The following is a 14,664-nucleotide window of genomic DNA, read 5'->3' on the forward strand; positions in this document are numbered from 1 at the left end:
TGGAGGAAGTAGTACTACACTGTGTAATAGCAGTATTTTAATTCGTCAGTTAATGGCAAAATATACATGGACTTTGTTACTGATTAGGGAAATCTCAGTTTATAGAAATTCGTGTGTCAGATTACGGTGGAATAATGGGACCTGCATTAGGCAATAGAGCTTTTCCTGGTCTTATACATGTGTCCACATCATCGAGGTTGGCTAAGCGCAAGCGCAGTGAAGCTCAACGCCACTATCGTTTGAATCGCCAAGAGAGATCGTCTATTGACAGCAACCGCACTACACGCTTGTTGTCGCCATCGATGAATCGTTCGAACAATCATTCGAACAGCAGCTATTAGATGATGGATTTATACCATTAATAAAACGTGTTTGGTGATCGATTTGATTCGCTTACCATCATGTCTTCGGTGGCATAACTCCTGCTTCACCACGATACCGGTCAGTGCAACACTTCAAAAATAATACTGTATAGATTTCAATTGTTGGCGAAGTAGGTTACTATCACGTAATTGGACAAATATAATTTAAGCAATACAACCAATCAGAACTCACTTTAATGTGATTGGCTCGATTCAAATGTTTGAATCAAATTTGATTGTCATTCCAAGACTGGACAACCGAGGACGACAGCAACATCGGTACTCCAACGGTCAGACGCAACCAGCGAGCGCCAGTTCTGTCGTGCAAAGCACCTCCCGTACTCGACTTGGCAAGGCTGGCGATCGAAGGAAGACAAGATGATGGCAAACAAGAGGCACAGCCGCTGCGCCACGATGGGCGGTCAGGGAGCCAAGGAGATCATTCCATTCAAGGATGACCTCTTGGCATTCATGCGTGGCCAACGCGACGAAGAACGCTACGTCCGCGTGTTCCACCTCATGCAATGGGTCAAACAGTACCAGAAGGCTTGGCTAGTCCAGTACTTGGCGAGCAAAAAAAGCGAGGCGGTGGCGTTCAATTCGTTCCGATCTTTGCTGCTACGCTTTGCCGAGCGACATCGATTTCGCCACCGCACACCATGCATCAGCAAGGTGATCCAACGAGTGCTAGACGAAGTGTGCTTGGGATACGCCGCGTCGTTTTGGAGCAAGTACGACCGAAGCCAACTGTTGAACGTCGATGAAACCACCGTGTACTTTGACATGCCCCCGGGGAAGACATTGGCCGAAATTAGCAAGTCAAGCAAGGTTGCGAACGGCGAGAAGCATTCAGATCGCCTGACCGCTGTCCTGACAATTCGAGCAGACGGTAAGATAGTTTCAAATATATCTTGCTTAATTAAATTGTAGGTGTGAAGTTGCCGTTGTTTTTTATCCTCAAAGGACAGTCTGGTGGCGTGATTGACAAGAAGGAGCTTTCAACGTATCCTGCCGGTTATTTCTATGCTGTCCAAAAGAACGCATGGATGGACGAGCGCGTCTGGTCGATGTACCTTGACGAGGTACTTGCGCCATGTTTGGATGACGCATCGGCCCTGGTTGTGGATAACTTTGAGTGTCATGTGTCTGATTCTACCCACGAGAAGCTGACAGAAACACTATTTAGTGTTGTCGAACCGCTGCCTCCGAACTCGACTAGTCGGTGTCAGCCGCTCGATGTTGGTGTGATGGGTCCTCTGAAGGCGATGCTGAAGACGGCGTGGCTTTTGGAAGAAGACAGTCGTAGTAGTGTTGACGATGTCTTTACTGCCCAAGAAAAGCGACTTGCAATGGTAAAGAGGACTATACTAGTTTGGGAAAAAAATACACCAGAAACAGCAGCGAAGTCCAATATTGTGGATAGTTTCACTATGAGTACGGAATCTCTCTAACGTAAAATGCCAATTTATGACATACAACTTTCATTTGATTTCAAAAAAGGCCATATCTCCGTCCCGCTTCATCATTGTCGAATTCTAAAATAGTCCTAAAGGTAGAGAATTGGTGAACAACCCTTAATTAAGTTCTTATGTCCATTGGACAAGGCTTGAAGTCATTGGAAGCCGTTGAAGACGCGGAACCTCTACTACAATTTTGAGTGCCAATTTAAGTCGTAAATTTTAACCTTCCTTTTTGTATGTAATTGTGAATAGAAATTCAGAAGTTCACTGTATGATTGGTGCATATTCAAATAACGATCTATGATTGGTGCATTTTCGTACGACCTATATTGGCACATACGTCATAAATTGGCACTTTACATCTGTGAAGATGTTAAAGCTCACAATAATAAGATATCGAGGGTTGTTTCGGAAGCTGGGGTAACTGCGATGGTCGGGAACACAGGAGGTTGAGCAGTTGACTCAGGGAACCCGGGAAATGCATAGTGATCTGGGTAGGTTGGGAGACGTGGGGACCCGGGGTAGCCGGGGATCGCGGGGAAGTCGAGGGTGACTCCGAGGATATGCAAGGAGAATGGAGTGACGCGCCGTGGATAAGTCCAGCAACAAACACCACACACACACACGTAGACAGGGGATGTAATGCACACATGATACACTTGGTCGAGGTTCAGCAACGGAGGTCGTCTGCGTTGAAACTTTGCACGGATTTGTGGCCCGAGACCTGTACCGAGGACTTGGCTGGTACTAGTTTGAAGGGCGATGCAGGTTTCGTACACTTGGTCGACAAGCGTGTACGGACTTCAACAGCAGACTTCTTGGGGTGGTCGTTCAACGGCTATACTGCACAGGTTCTAAGCCATACACTGCAAAATGTGAACTGTTATTATGTATGTTATGTGGCCTCTAGGACAAGGCATGCTGGGCGATTGTGGACCAAAGCACGGGTCGCAATTGGTTGAAATCCCTTACATATGCAGCGGCTGCTGAGCAACTCAGACCTCCGTTGCAACATATACGTATGATCCCGCTTATGCATGGGACATTGTAACATAATCCTGATTCGTAAAAAGTGATCCCAGGGCATGATTGTTGCTGAAAGTGTAGACCCATGGCCAACATATCGGAACAACCAACAACGCCTAAGTCCCACCCTTGACACGCAATCGACAACGCTTCCAACATCCGATCCCACTGTTGAAACGTAACCAAGATACCCACGGAACGGAACCTGGGGTGCCCTGGGTCTCCAGGAAATGTTGGTCTGCCCGGGAATGATGCGTTTATTGAAATGTGGCCCACAATATGGTGGTTATATCACGAATCCACCACTATCCCAACTTCCCAATAGTGTGGCGAAGGTGTTGTCGTTACGCGAAGACGAGCTCGCTGCTGCTGAGAAATATGCATTGGTAATGTTCGTGTTGGACCCTGGCACTGTTGCTGTCCCCAGCACGCCGTTGAGCTAAGCGGACGAACGTTTGGCTCCAAAACGTCGCTGAATGGGACCAACAGCAAGCAAGTACTGCTGCTTGAAGTGTGTCCTTCCAACGAGCAACATGGTTGAACGGCTCATCAGCGTCGCGAAGTATAGACCATAGAAAGCACATGTATCCGGTGAATTTCGAGATGATCATATTCCTTCGCGCGAATGCATCGTATTGGATTGTTTACTCCTTTGTGAAGTAATATATTTGAACAATTATCGATATTTTGTATTAGAAAGCAATTACGAAGTACGAAGTATTTATTATCAAGGGCGTCGAATATCGTGAAATCTATTAACAGTAAGCAAAATCTGTGTACTAGTAATTGGTCCAGAGGTCTAATTTTCATATCATTTTAGTGGGTCGCAATAAATATAATATTTCGGAAGGCCACTGGGCAGGACATCGACCCAAGGCGATTACGCCGACTGCTCGAGAAGGTTCAGGATAACTGGCTGAATGAATCAGACAAGGTATGATGCACGCAATTGCTCCACGTTAACTCTTGGAATGACCCACGTGGAAGAGGCTGGCTGAACACGGTCATCATGTGTGACTGGTTGAAATCCACGATTTAAGACCAACGACGATGTACTACAGGGTGACTTTGCTGTACAAATGAAACATCCCACATAAAATTTGACAGTTCCTGCAATCTGGATAAATTTTATGGAGGTAAATTGACGGCAAATGCATGCGAACGCGTTCCGAAATCTGAATGACGCCGACAGTGCCACGGCCGAGGTGGATGCGATACCTCGAGTGGGTCCTGCCGTATCTGGCTGTGCTTTGTGTCATCATTAGCTTCACATCATTGGATGTGTCGATACTAGACAGACCCATCACTCCCATCGGTGAGGCCGCTCAAGGGTCATGGCCCACCATCAAGCGCGGCTTTATCGTGCCAATGTTTGACGGCATGCTTCCCATCGGCATTTCCTTGATTCAGGAGTTGCGTCGCCTTGGCAACCACGATCTCGTCCAAGTGTACCATTGTTTAGGTGAACTGTCCGCGCTGTCGTTGCGTCTGCTGCATCGAGCCGACTCGTACGTGGAAGTTGTCGACGTGTGCGCGGACATGGTGGCCCAGGACAAGCTCACATGGCACGAAGCGAAGCGCTTCCGCAACTTCTTCATCAAGCCTCTGGCCCTTGTGCATACTCGACTGGACGAAGTCATCTTGCTGGACGCCGACGACATCCTGTTTGTCGACCCAGCGACATTATGGGACGTGGATGCATACCATGCCACGGGAACTCTGTTCTTTTACGATCGCGAGATCGTCGAGAACACCTTCCTGCGACTCAAGTACTCGTATGTGGATCCTCTTCTTGGCCACGTCACGGAAGAGAACACGCTGCAGCAACTGTTCCGACTCTTTGAGTTCCACCGGTTCGGTTTGGCAAAGCCGGCCGCGCCGTCCGTCCGCACGCAGTCATCGCTCGCCTTTACAAATCAAAGTGCCCATGAACAAGACTCGAGCATCGTTGTGGTGGACAAGCGGCGCCATGATCGGGCCATGGACGTGCTGTGGTTCCTTATCACAGACTGGCGCTTCCGATTCCCCATGTATTCGTGGGGGGACAAGGAGAATTTCTGGCTCGCGTACGAATTGAGTCAGTCGCCGTACTCATTTTCCCCATACGCTGCCACCGCTGCGGGGTATTTTCCCACTCTGTTGTCTTGAATTGATTAAAGAGTTCGCTGTTTTGGGGTTTAGGAATGTACAACCCCACGACCCTACCACCGTGTGCGGGGAAATTGCCCACTTCTTCCCCTCATCGTCCCCCAACACTACCCTCCTGCATATCAACGGCAACGCCCTCATCAACCCGTACACAAAGACAAACGCATTCAACGGCTACGACAAGTCGTTTCGCCCGTCCAAGCTCGACATGTTACTGCAGATGGTGCCCACACACGTGGCGCCCCCACGAGATCGCAGCCCGACGCCCATTGTCCAGCCCAATGCATCCTGTCCACAGGAATGCCTCTACCAACGCGGGGTCCAGGCCATGACGTCGGCGCAGCAAAGGACACTCGTGCGCCGCATCCACGACACGTTTGCGGTGGCGGCGGACGTCGATGCCGAGACGCCCGCACTGTCCCGGTACTCCGTCGTAGGCGTTGTGGCTGTGGCCTGGACACTTGTGTATATGGTCGTTCGATACCGAGCGGCAACGCGATGAGGCTAGACAGTGTTCTGCAAGTCTACAGTATTTAAGTACACCTAGTCATCACCACCACCTCTTTGGTATCTCGTGTTATGGCGAGCAACAACTTGAATGCTACACATTGGGTAGAGAAATGCATAGGGAGAGAAGTGTGGCTGTGTTGATCCATCGTGAAAAGTGTAAGCCAAAGCATTTGGAAGTGTGTAGTCGATTACTGAATGATCGATATCGACCAATGATCTCAGTATCGCTCGCATATCAGGAACATCCAAAACTACACGACAATATAATCAAATACCATAGTAGTTCACTTGCCAAGCACTACAATAGAGAGGGGGACTGGGCGCTTTTTGCGAGCCCTATTCCCAGCGGTCCTATTTCCAATGAAAAATCCCTACAGTACTGCTTACCAGTAGGGTGCATGCAGATCATCATGGCGAGGCTGCCATTCATTTGTGGAATGAAGTCGTCGATACAGTGGGGTCGCCAGTTTCGAGCGCATTATTAGCTGGATGGTGAAGTCCACGACGAAGAGTTAGACTTAAAGTTGTGCCCCGAGTGGACGCCCGTTGAAACTTGTTTGAAACCGTCGCGCCCAAACACAGACTCGACACGATGGCGGACGACATTGCCGCCCCCGACGGGGCCTTGGCGGACCTGGATCCCGAACTCGCAACCGAATTTTCTCGGGCTGAGGCAGTAGTAACAACCCTCGTCTCCCGCCTACACTGCGACCCTGTGTCGTTGGATCCCGCGCTGTGGCCGCTGCACAATTGGCAGAGTTTGCTGTGGGCCCTCTCGCAGCAAGCTCGTCATGGGTCGTGCGATGACTGTCGTGGCCAAGCTAACTACGAAGTGTTTGCAGCTGCTTCAAGTACGCCATCCGTCCAGCCCTCGTACTCCAGAGCATCACATTGCGCTGTGTTCCTTGGTAGGAATGCACCCTTCCAGACCGTGGTTTGCATCGTGCTGCGTTGGTCGCATGGCCCGGGATAGTTATATGTACGACAACCTTGTTGGCTAAAGCCCTGAAGACAACGGTGTTAGGAAGAAGTGGGAGCTGCTGGGGGCGATGCCATCGATGGACGCAGCCACCAAGTACATTGACATTGTGAACGACGTCTTGCCAGGGTGGGATGCTACCCCGGGCCCTGATGTAGCCCTTCTCGTATGCTGCCACGTCATTTGATAATCTCTTGGCTTACACGAACAAATGCAGGCGGAATGGACAGCCGATGCATCGTCGTTCTGCTGCTCGAATTGCGGAGAAGGGTTTACGCTGCTCAACCGCCGCCATCACGTACGACGACACGTGTCTTGTGTTGTTTAACAGGCATGTCGATCGATGGATGCCAGTGCCGGCGGTGCTCCAAACTCGTGTGCGCACCTTGCTCGTCAACTCGCCTGGGGCTGCGGCTCTTCCCAGGACTGCCGCAAAAAATGCTTCGCGTGTGTAATGGCTGTGTATCCGCCATGAGTCCACAAGTGCGATCGGCTTTGGCCAAGGGACTGCCGTTGCCACCGACCACGTCCGAAGCAGGACAAGCCACGACCGAGACGCGCACGGCCACGGTGATTTCCATCGACGAAGAGGAGCAAGAAAGGGGTAACAGTCCACCCCCCCAACAAATCGCATCGCCCCCCAAGCAAGAAGGTGCCATTGTGTGGATGTAGTAGTATTCGTGATAGTAGCGAACGGGAATGGTTGTAGGGAAAAAGGTCGCCCCCAAGCAAGGCTTGATCAAACGAGGATATGTCGAGCGCATGGTAACGTGTATTGTATATGCTTTCATAGCTATCACTCGAGTATATGAAATGGCATACTTTTGGCGAGTGTGAAAACTAACCCATCTTGGTGGCACGTTACATTAGGTTGGGTCTCGATTTCAAAAGCGCTGGGAGAAATTCTTCTTCGTGTTGCTCGTGCGGAAAGGATCTGTGGGGATATACACCCACGAAGACGACATGGCACCTGTGGAAGTGTACAAATTGGCTGGGTATACGATTCGCGTCAAGAGTGAAAAGCGCCGTCCGCACCAGTTCAAGGTACGTACGTCGTCGTCCATTCTGGTTGCATCTACCCTTTGCCGTGTTGGCGCGTAGGTGGAGCATGCGACCCTCACGCCCATCCGACTTTGCGTGTCGTCCCTTCGCGAGATGAACGAGTGGATCACTGCGTTCTCGCAAGCCATTGATGCCTGCAATGCATCCGACACAATCCGAGGCGATTCCAATCATGTCGTGTAGAAGTGCATTACCGTGTTTCTATTGGTTAGCAACCTTTGGAATGGACCAATCACATCGTAGATTTCATCCTATATCTTTGCAAACCAAGGCTGATCGATGATGGGAAGGGGCGTCGCCTGATGGCACACTCGACGACAACAATGCAAGGAACATCTGGAAAAGCCGCGAAAGCAACATTGCGGAACGGAGGCTTGGCCGGCTCAACATCAGACTGTAGTGCAGCTGTAGTGCAGATATGCCCCATCGACTAATAGACATCGCTCGTCGCTGGTTTGGGGGTAGTCCGACGATGTCGACCTGAGCCGGCATGAAGCGATAACTCCGTGCGTAGCGATGCGTACAGGGTTTACTCGGTATCGTCAGCTTCGCATGTAGGGCATAAAGCAGGCACTGCTTGTCGTCACATTTGAATAGCGTGCACATTCGGGCTAGTGTGTCACCAGAGTTTGCATGCCGATTTGGAAGGACAGTGCCATGAACGCAAGGTTGACATGAACAAAGCAATTCCTTGGTGATTTAAACCAACTCTGGGGTTTCTCCTATCAAAACTGTCCATTGGTGCATTCCTCTAAATTACAACTTCTTAGGATACATATACAAAGCATAGTTTAAATATTGCTCCAAAAACGGGGCTTCATCGGCACCGCTTTTACTCCATATAGCATGGTGGGCAGTTCACCACGCCCGAGAAGAACTCGACGGTCTGATTGCCCGATGTCACGAGGACGCGCCCAGTCGGTGTTCGGCCATACTCGTACGATGTCAGTTCCACAGGCGTCGGGACAGTCGGCACGATCGTGTACCCGTGCGCTTCGAGGTAGAAGTCGTCCTCGTCCGAATGGTAGTGGTGGTGTGACGACTTGCTCGGCGACGAGTTGTTGTACGGCATGTACGGGCGAGGTTGCTGCGAGTAGCTGTACACAGGGGACGTCCGCTGCCGCAGGTGGGAGTCGTCTTGCATCGAGTATGGGTTGTATGCTTGCATGCCGTGGACGGTCTGTGAATACATGCTGATGCGGCGGGCAAAATTTGGAATGAAGCAAATCGCTGGCGAGCTGAACCTCACCGGACAGTATATGGGAATTTGTATACCACTGTGGGCCCAGGCATGTAGCGCGGTGTATTTTTAAAAACGGGAAAAAAATTCCGATATTTTAATGCCGCCATCACCCATGGATACAAATTTCAAGTGTAGTCCCGAACCATACTGGCTTTTCTGGTGGAACCAGTATTGGCGAATCAAAAGCGAGGGTTTTAGAAACAGCCAATCAAACGGCGTCGCTTGACAATATGCTGTGATAACATTCAACCCCTCGTCGACGCGTTGTGATTGGCTGGAGTTTTATTCGACCCGTTCAATGTTGCCTTGGTTTAAGTATGGGAGGGCATTAAATGCAGTCGACTCAGAAAAAGCCAGCCGCCCGCCATATTTTAATGGGTCCCCTGCCTCAGGTTCCATATAATTTTATAAATTGATTCTATCAGCCGACCGAATATTTTCCATGCACAGCAGCGTGCAATTGGTTCTTTTTGGCTCAACGTCAACCAGATGTCACCGGATAAGCGCCGACATCATCACCGCGGCGCGAGGGATGGATGTATACAGACCGTACTGTGGTCCTACGAGAAGACCGTGGAAGGAACAGCGGGGCCATATGCGACGGAAGAGATGGCGGCGGCAGAAGGACGCTGGCACTTATGCGACCGCCGCCAATGCCTTGTCTTTGAGGGGCAAGCGTGAGTCATGCCACGGTCGCGTGACTCACGCACCCCTGCATAAACGCTGAGAAATGGCATGTTCTGATAGGTGCATGGATTGTGGCTGATCATGGAACTAACAACCACACGACCCCATGAACATTAGGACTTGGTCCCGACGGCAGAGGCACGGCGGCGGCCTGACTACTCGAAGAAGAACTCGACGACAACGAAGCGAACGTACTCAATCATGTCGAGACAACGCGTGGTGACGTGCCCGCTCGGATACGAGAGGGTGGTTGGTGTCCATGGAGATGCAGTCGACGAGGTAGGCGATCCGCGGAGTTTGTAAGGCGGGTGAGAAGATAGTGCACCTTGGTGATGGAATGACATGAGGACGTTGCTCACGAACGAGGATGCGATGGATTGCACCACATAAGTTTGGTTACTTACTGTATGTGAAGGATCTCCACCTCTCCCATTCGACGTGGATATGTATGTACACCCTTCCTTCAGTTACACGACGCATCGTTCATGCATGTTGCATGACGTACCTAGCTAGCTAGCTTTCCGACGGAGTCAGTCATCATGCGTTTATTACTCAAAGGCGTAGTTTGGATGGACGGTCAAGTATCGATCCTGGATCTCGTCGTCTTCTTCGACGACTTGGAGGAACCCGTCCTTGACGAGCTTGTCGACCACGGACACAATCATCTTGCGTTCCATGGCGAGTTGGTGTTCAGAGTTGATGTCTTGCTGCGCCAAGTAGAACGTGACGACTTCGCCTTGGAGCACCCCGCATGTGGCCATGTCATCACCTGCTTCTTGGGTCTGCTTGAACGCTTCCATCTCATCCTCTTTATCTCGAATGAATCGCGACAGGGCCTTTTGAATCCACGCAAACCGTTCAAACGTGATCGATCCGCTCGTGCCAATGTCCACTTGGGCTTGCGAGTCCACGGCGTCACTCCCGTCGGTCGCTTCTTCGTCCGTGGCCAGCTGCGGCACCACATCCAGGTCGATGTTTTGCGTGTCCACGTGGATGATGGACTTGTTCAAGAGTCGATATGCCTCCTGGACATGCACAACCTGCACCGTTTCATCTAAGTCGATGCGAGCCAGCGCCTCCGACAGCCGAATCATCGACTCGAGCTGCCGCACCGTTATTCGGTACGCAATGTTGCTTTGGCCGTTGCTGCTCACGTCGTTCTCGCGCAGTTTGCGGTAACACGCGACCATCATGCGCTTCGCATCGGGGGAAATCACCGGGTTCAACGTCCGTGCAAACTTGATGTACTTTTGAAGCGCTTCTTCGGGATACGCTTGCTCCACTTGCGCATGGACTTGGAGCTAATACCCACATTCGTTAGGGTGATGCGTAGGATGGAGAGGGAGTGGAGACATACTGATGCTCAAGGGGACTACTACATCTACTATCACCGACCTCGGGCGGTTTGTGCAGATTTACAATGTGGTGCGCGATTTTCTCGTCGGCGACTTCGTTACATTCGTCCAGAATCTACGATGTGAATGTAGGGTGGTTGGTATAATATAACTTTAGGTTCGTCTGGTATAATAATATAATAGAGAATGTAGGGTGCGTCTGGTATAATAGAACATGGAATATTAATATAAAAATAACATTCCATTTTCTGGCAAAGTGGGATAAACCAAAATATGGAAAATGGAGGTAAAGGGTCGTCCATTTTGGAATATGATAGTATGGCGTTTTTGGGGCCGAATTCAACAAATCTGATCAAAATTGAAAACTTTTGTCTTGCTTGAAGAGTTTTAAATCCCATAAATACTTCCTCGTGGGATTTACTCGTTGAAGAGGCGCAAAATGTCGAAGTGTCAAATACGGGCATTTCGTGCATATATAATGATGAAATATTGTCGATTTGACAGTATAAATTTGGGGAGGGGGTGCAATCGAATCGCGCCGACCAAAGCGATCTGATTGGTTGAATTTCATTGAGAAGGTTTTGATTGGCTAATAATTTTGAGCTCTTCTGAGGTAGCCAATCAAATCGATTTAAATTCCAACGAGAAACCACGCCACAACACGAAATTTCACTCGAAAGCACAATAGTACACGTCGAAATAGCAACGAAAAATCGTGATTTTGGTCATTTTGTTTCTAATAACATTTTCGTTTTTTGGATATCTGTAAGGGTACCGGAAATATTGCAATATTCAGGCCCAAAACGCCATTGTCATCACTATATATATCCACTTACATTCTGTTTTTGACATTTGAACATATATCATCATTATATATATATATGCATTTAATTCCGTATTTGACATTTGGACATATATATCTCATTCTTATATATTCCGTTGCGTACCACAAAGAACAGGTCAAACCGCGACATAATCGGCGCCGAAATGTTTACATTGTACTTGAGTGTCTACACATTCGATGATGGTGAATCATAGCTAGCACATGGGGTAATACAGTAATACTAGTAACTAGTATATCCTAGAATACATGTATTATCCTGCCTTGGTTTTGTCGTATCGTCCATTTTGCGGGTTGGCGGCGGCCAGAATCGACGTCCGGGCGTTCAACGTGGCCTGGATACCTGCTTTCGTAATACTGATGGTCTGCTGCTCCATGGCTTCGTGGATCGCGACTTGGTCGGCGGGGTCCATCTTGTCGAACTCGTCGATGCAGCAAATGCCGTTGTCCGACAGCATCAACGCGCCGGCCTCGACGCAGTACTCGCCCGTGTCGGGGTCGCGGCTCACGCTGGCCGTGAGCCCCGCGGCGGTGCTGACTTTGCCGCTCGTGTAAATCGCCCGAGGAAGGAACTGCACAATGTACTTGAGGAACTGCGACTTGGCCGTGGACGGGTCGCCCTGTCCCCATATCATATCAACCCACACACTTTTGAACAGGACAAACCGTACCACGATGCAAATGTTGATGTCTCCTCGCAGCTTGATGCCTTCGTTTGTGGTCTTGTGCACGCCGCCAAACAGCATGAGCAAAATGCCCTTGCGGATCTCGTCGTGACCGTACACGGACGGACACAGCGACTTGGCCATCTTCATGTACCGGTCTGCATCGGCCTTCATGAGTCGGATCGACTCGAGCTCGTCTTCGGAGAAATCGTTTTCCGTTTCTTCGCCCATTTCAGACCGGATCGATACGCGGTCAAAGCGCTGGGCCATGGTCTAAGAACAGTACGAATGACACCAATAAATATGGCTTCTTCATGCTCGTCGGAATACTATTGTCAAGTCGAAATTGCTCTCAATGAGCAAAATAACCCAATCGGCAATGACAATCGATAAACGACCAATCAAAACCCACAACACGAATCAACTGGCCAATCAAATCATCCACTCACATTGGACCATTTTAACATTGAATTAGTGTGACATTGGTCGACTTTTACACTCAAATGTCAGTACAAAGAATCGGTCGACGGATTTGGCAAATCAGCCCAAAAGTCCAAATTTTGGATAAAAGGATATATAGTAATATGGGAGAATTAGTAACCTGCACAGAGCACGCCAAGAACGCCGTCTTGTACGTGAGCTCCTTGACCCCCGTGGCTTTGAGCCCGCGAACTCCTTCGCCTTCCATGCCGTGCGAGCTGTTTTCCCCTACATTCGATCGTATCGTGAATGCATTTGTGTATCGTGATCTGCATGTACCGCCACGTCGCGCCGCGACAACGTTCTCCCCGCCGTTCTTGCCAAACCTCGACACGTCCGGCACGACGATCAGCGCACCGGTGAACACGACGCGGTCCCCTGCTTTCGCCTGTTCGACGTTCTCGTGTCGTAGAATGACGTCGATTGACCGTGGCATGGACCCGGCGGGAATTTCGTCGCTGTTTTCCTGCACGCGCACCTTTTGCCAATCGACAAACACGCTCTTTTCGGGGTGCAACTGCCACCACCATATACCCATGTCGCCGTGACGACCATGACAAGAGAAAGACGAACACATACCTCCCACTGACTCGTGTTGCCGCAAAACGGATTCGCACACTTTTTAGGCTCCATGTACCGAAACTGTTGCTCGACGCCTTCGACGACGCCCCCGCATTCGATGCACGTGAACGCCCCAAAGAGCAACTCGGGTCGGACCTCGCTCGTCCGAGTCGCGGTGCCGCTAAAACTGTTCATTTTGCCGATCTCCTGCATGCGCAACTGACGAATCTTCCGCACCATCGTGAAGTTGTAAAAGCACACAAACGTTTCCCTGCCTGTAGCGCAAAACTCCGCTGCAGCCTGACGTAGAGGAATTTCCCATCGCAAGTACGCGGCTGCGAGCGCTTGCGCCAAGTCGACGTCGGCGGCAAACAACTTGGTGTAGTCGACGAACAACGACGACGTTTCTGTCTGTCGCATTAGTTCTGCCTGCTGTTCGTACGACACTTCGCTCCTAAGGTGATTCAGAAAGCGCATCTTCACGACTTCAGCGGTCTCATCGACGACCAATGGTATCCGCTGGGTTTGCGGTGCCGGCGCGCCACGGCCCGCCATATTTTCACCTGTGGATTTGAAAATGCCAATGGAGTAAAAAATTGCGTGAGGTATTTTATTCAAATATACTAAATTAGTCTTTGATTTCGTATGAAAGATCATGAAAGTCATTATATTGGATTCTCCTGGATTTATTTATTGCAGACAACATTAAGCTTACAAACTGTATGCAGCCCAAGTTCCCGCGTAAAGTTCTGTATCCGGACAGTTTGGAGATCCCACGACATTTGAACACAGTGAAACTGACCACCTGCTCCTTCAAGTCCGTCGACTTGAAAGCCAAGTAAGCTTACAGACTGTAATCCTCCCGAGAGCTCGTTGCACACTGCTCAAGCCTAATACATCCACATGACGACTCGAATACACACCAGAGGATTCAACGATCAAGACGTACTGCGCCTTAGTGTATTCCATTGTTCACTGACTTGATGTGTTCACAGTCACGACGCAACACTGCACCACTGCTTTCCTCAGATGAGGAACTTTCTACCTCGTACCCGTAGTATGAATTCTACGCTTGACAGTCAGTCGCACATTGCCTTCCCTCCATTTCAATGATATTGTAGGCGCCCTCCTTGCGTTTAGTGTGGATGAGGGAAGACCAAGTTTCAATTGCGAACGTTTCGCCGCCTATGCAGTACTTCCAAGTCGACGGAGTTGAAGGAGTAGGAGGTCAGTTTCACTGAGCTCAAATGTCCGGGGATCTCCAAACTGGCCGGAAGTATGTATC

The 14,664-nt window shown here is 49.9% G+C and overlaps 4 protein-coding genes across 4 annotated transcripts; 3 read left to right on the top strand and 1 right to left on the bottom strand.

The window, feature by feature from the left end:
* The first annotated feature begins 3,983 nt into the window (after positions 1 to 3,983).
* H257_18069 (hypothetical protein) lies at positions 3,984 to 5,554 on the top strand. The gene is made up of 2 exons (XM_009847079.1): positions 3,984 to 4,971; positions 5,030 to 5,554. Exons 1-2 carry the CDS (start codon positions 4,028 to 4,030, stop codon positions 5,496 to 5,498), a joined length of 1,413 nt encoding a protein of 470 aa, XP_009845381.1. The 5' UTR covers positions 3,984 to 4,027; the 3' UTR covers positions 5,499 to 5,554.
* A 517-nt stretch (positions 5,555 to 6,071) lies between these two features.
* Positions 6,072 to 8,000, top strand: H257_18070 (hypothetical protein). The gene is made up of 8 exons (XM_009847080.1): positions 6,072 to 6,357; positions 6,419 to 6,485; positions 6,531 to 6,651; positions 6,703 to 6,783; positions 6,840 to 7,137; positions 7,195 to 7,250; positions 7,356 to 7,529; positions 7,587 to 8,000. The coding sequence occupies exons 1-8, from the start codon at positions 6,099 to 6,101 to the stop codon at positions 7,728 to 7,730; spliced, it is 1,200 nt and encodes a 399-aa protein (XP_009845382.1). The 5' UTR covers positions 6,072 to 6,098; the 3' UTR covers positions 7,731 to 8,000.
* A 216-nt stretch (positions 8,001 to 8,216) lies between these two features.
* Positions 8,217 to 8,762, top strand: H257_18071 (hypothetical protein). The gene has a single exon (XM_009847081.1). It carries the CDS (start codon positions 8,394 to 8,396, stop codon positions 8,742 to 8,744), a length of 351 nt encoding a protein of 116 aa, XP_009845383.1. The 5' UTR covers positions 8,217 to 8,393; the 3' UTR covers positions 8,745 to 8,762.
* Positions 8,763 to 9,258: 496 nt separating this feature from the next.
* Positions 9,259 to 13,942, bottom strand: H257_18072 (hypothetical protein). The gene is made up of 8 exons (XM_009847082.1): positions 13,398 to 13,942; positions 13,098 to 13,335; positions 12,940 to 13,046; positions 12,345 to 12,611; positions 11,937 to 12,293; positions 11,780 to 11,842; positions 10,873 to 10,947; positions 9,259 to 10,778 (listed from the first exon to the last, which is right to left on the bottom strand). The coding sequence occupies exons 1-8, from the start codon at positions 13,932 to 13,934 to the stop codon at positions 10,026 to 10,028; spliced, it is 2,397 nt and encodes a 798-aa protein (XP_009845384.1). The 5' UTR covers positions 13,935 to 13,942; the 3' UTR covers positions 9,259 to 10,025.
* Positions 13,943 to 14,664: the final 722 nt, after the last annotated feature.

Source organism: Aphanomyces astaci (genome assembly GCF_000520075.1).
Source record: "Aphanomyces astaci strain APO3 unplaced genomic scaffold supercont1.134, whole genome shotgun sequence".
NCBI classification, from domain to species: domain Eukaryota; phylum Oomycota; class Saprolegniomycetes; order Saprolegniales; family Verrucalvaceae; genus Aphanomyces; species Aphanomyces astaci.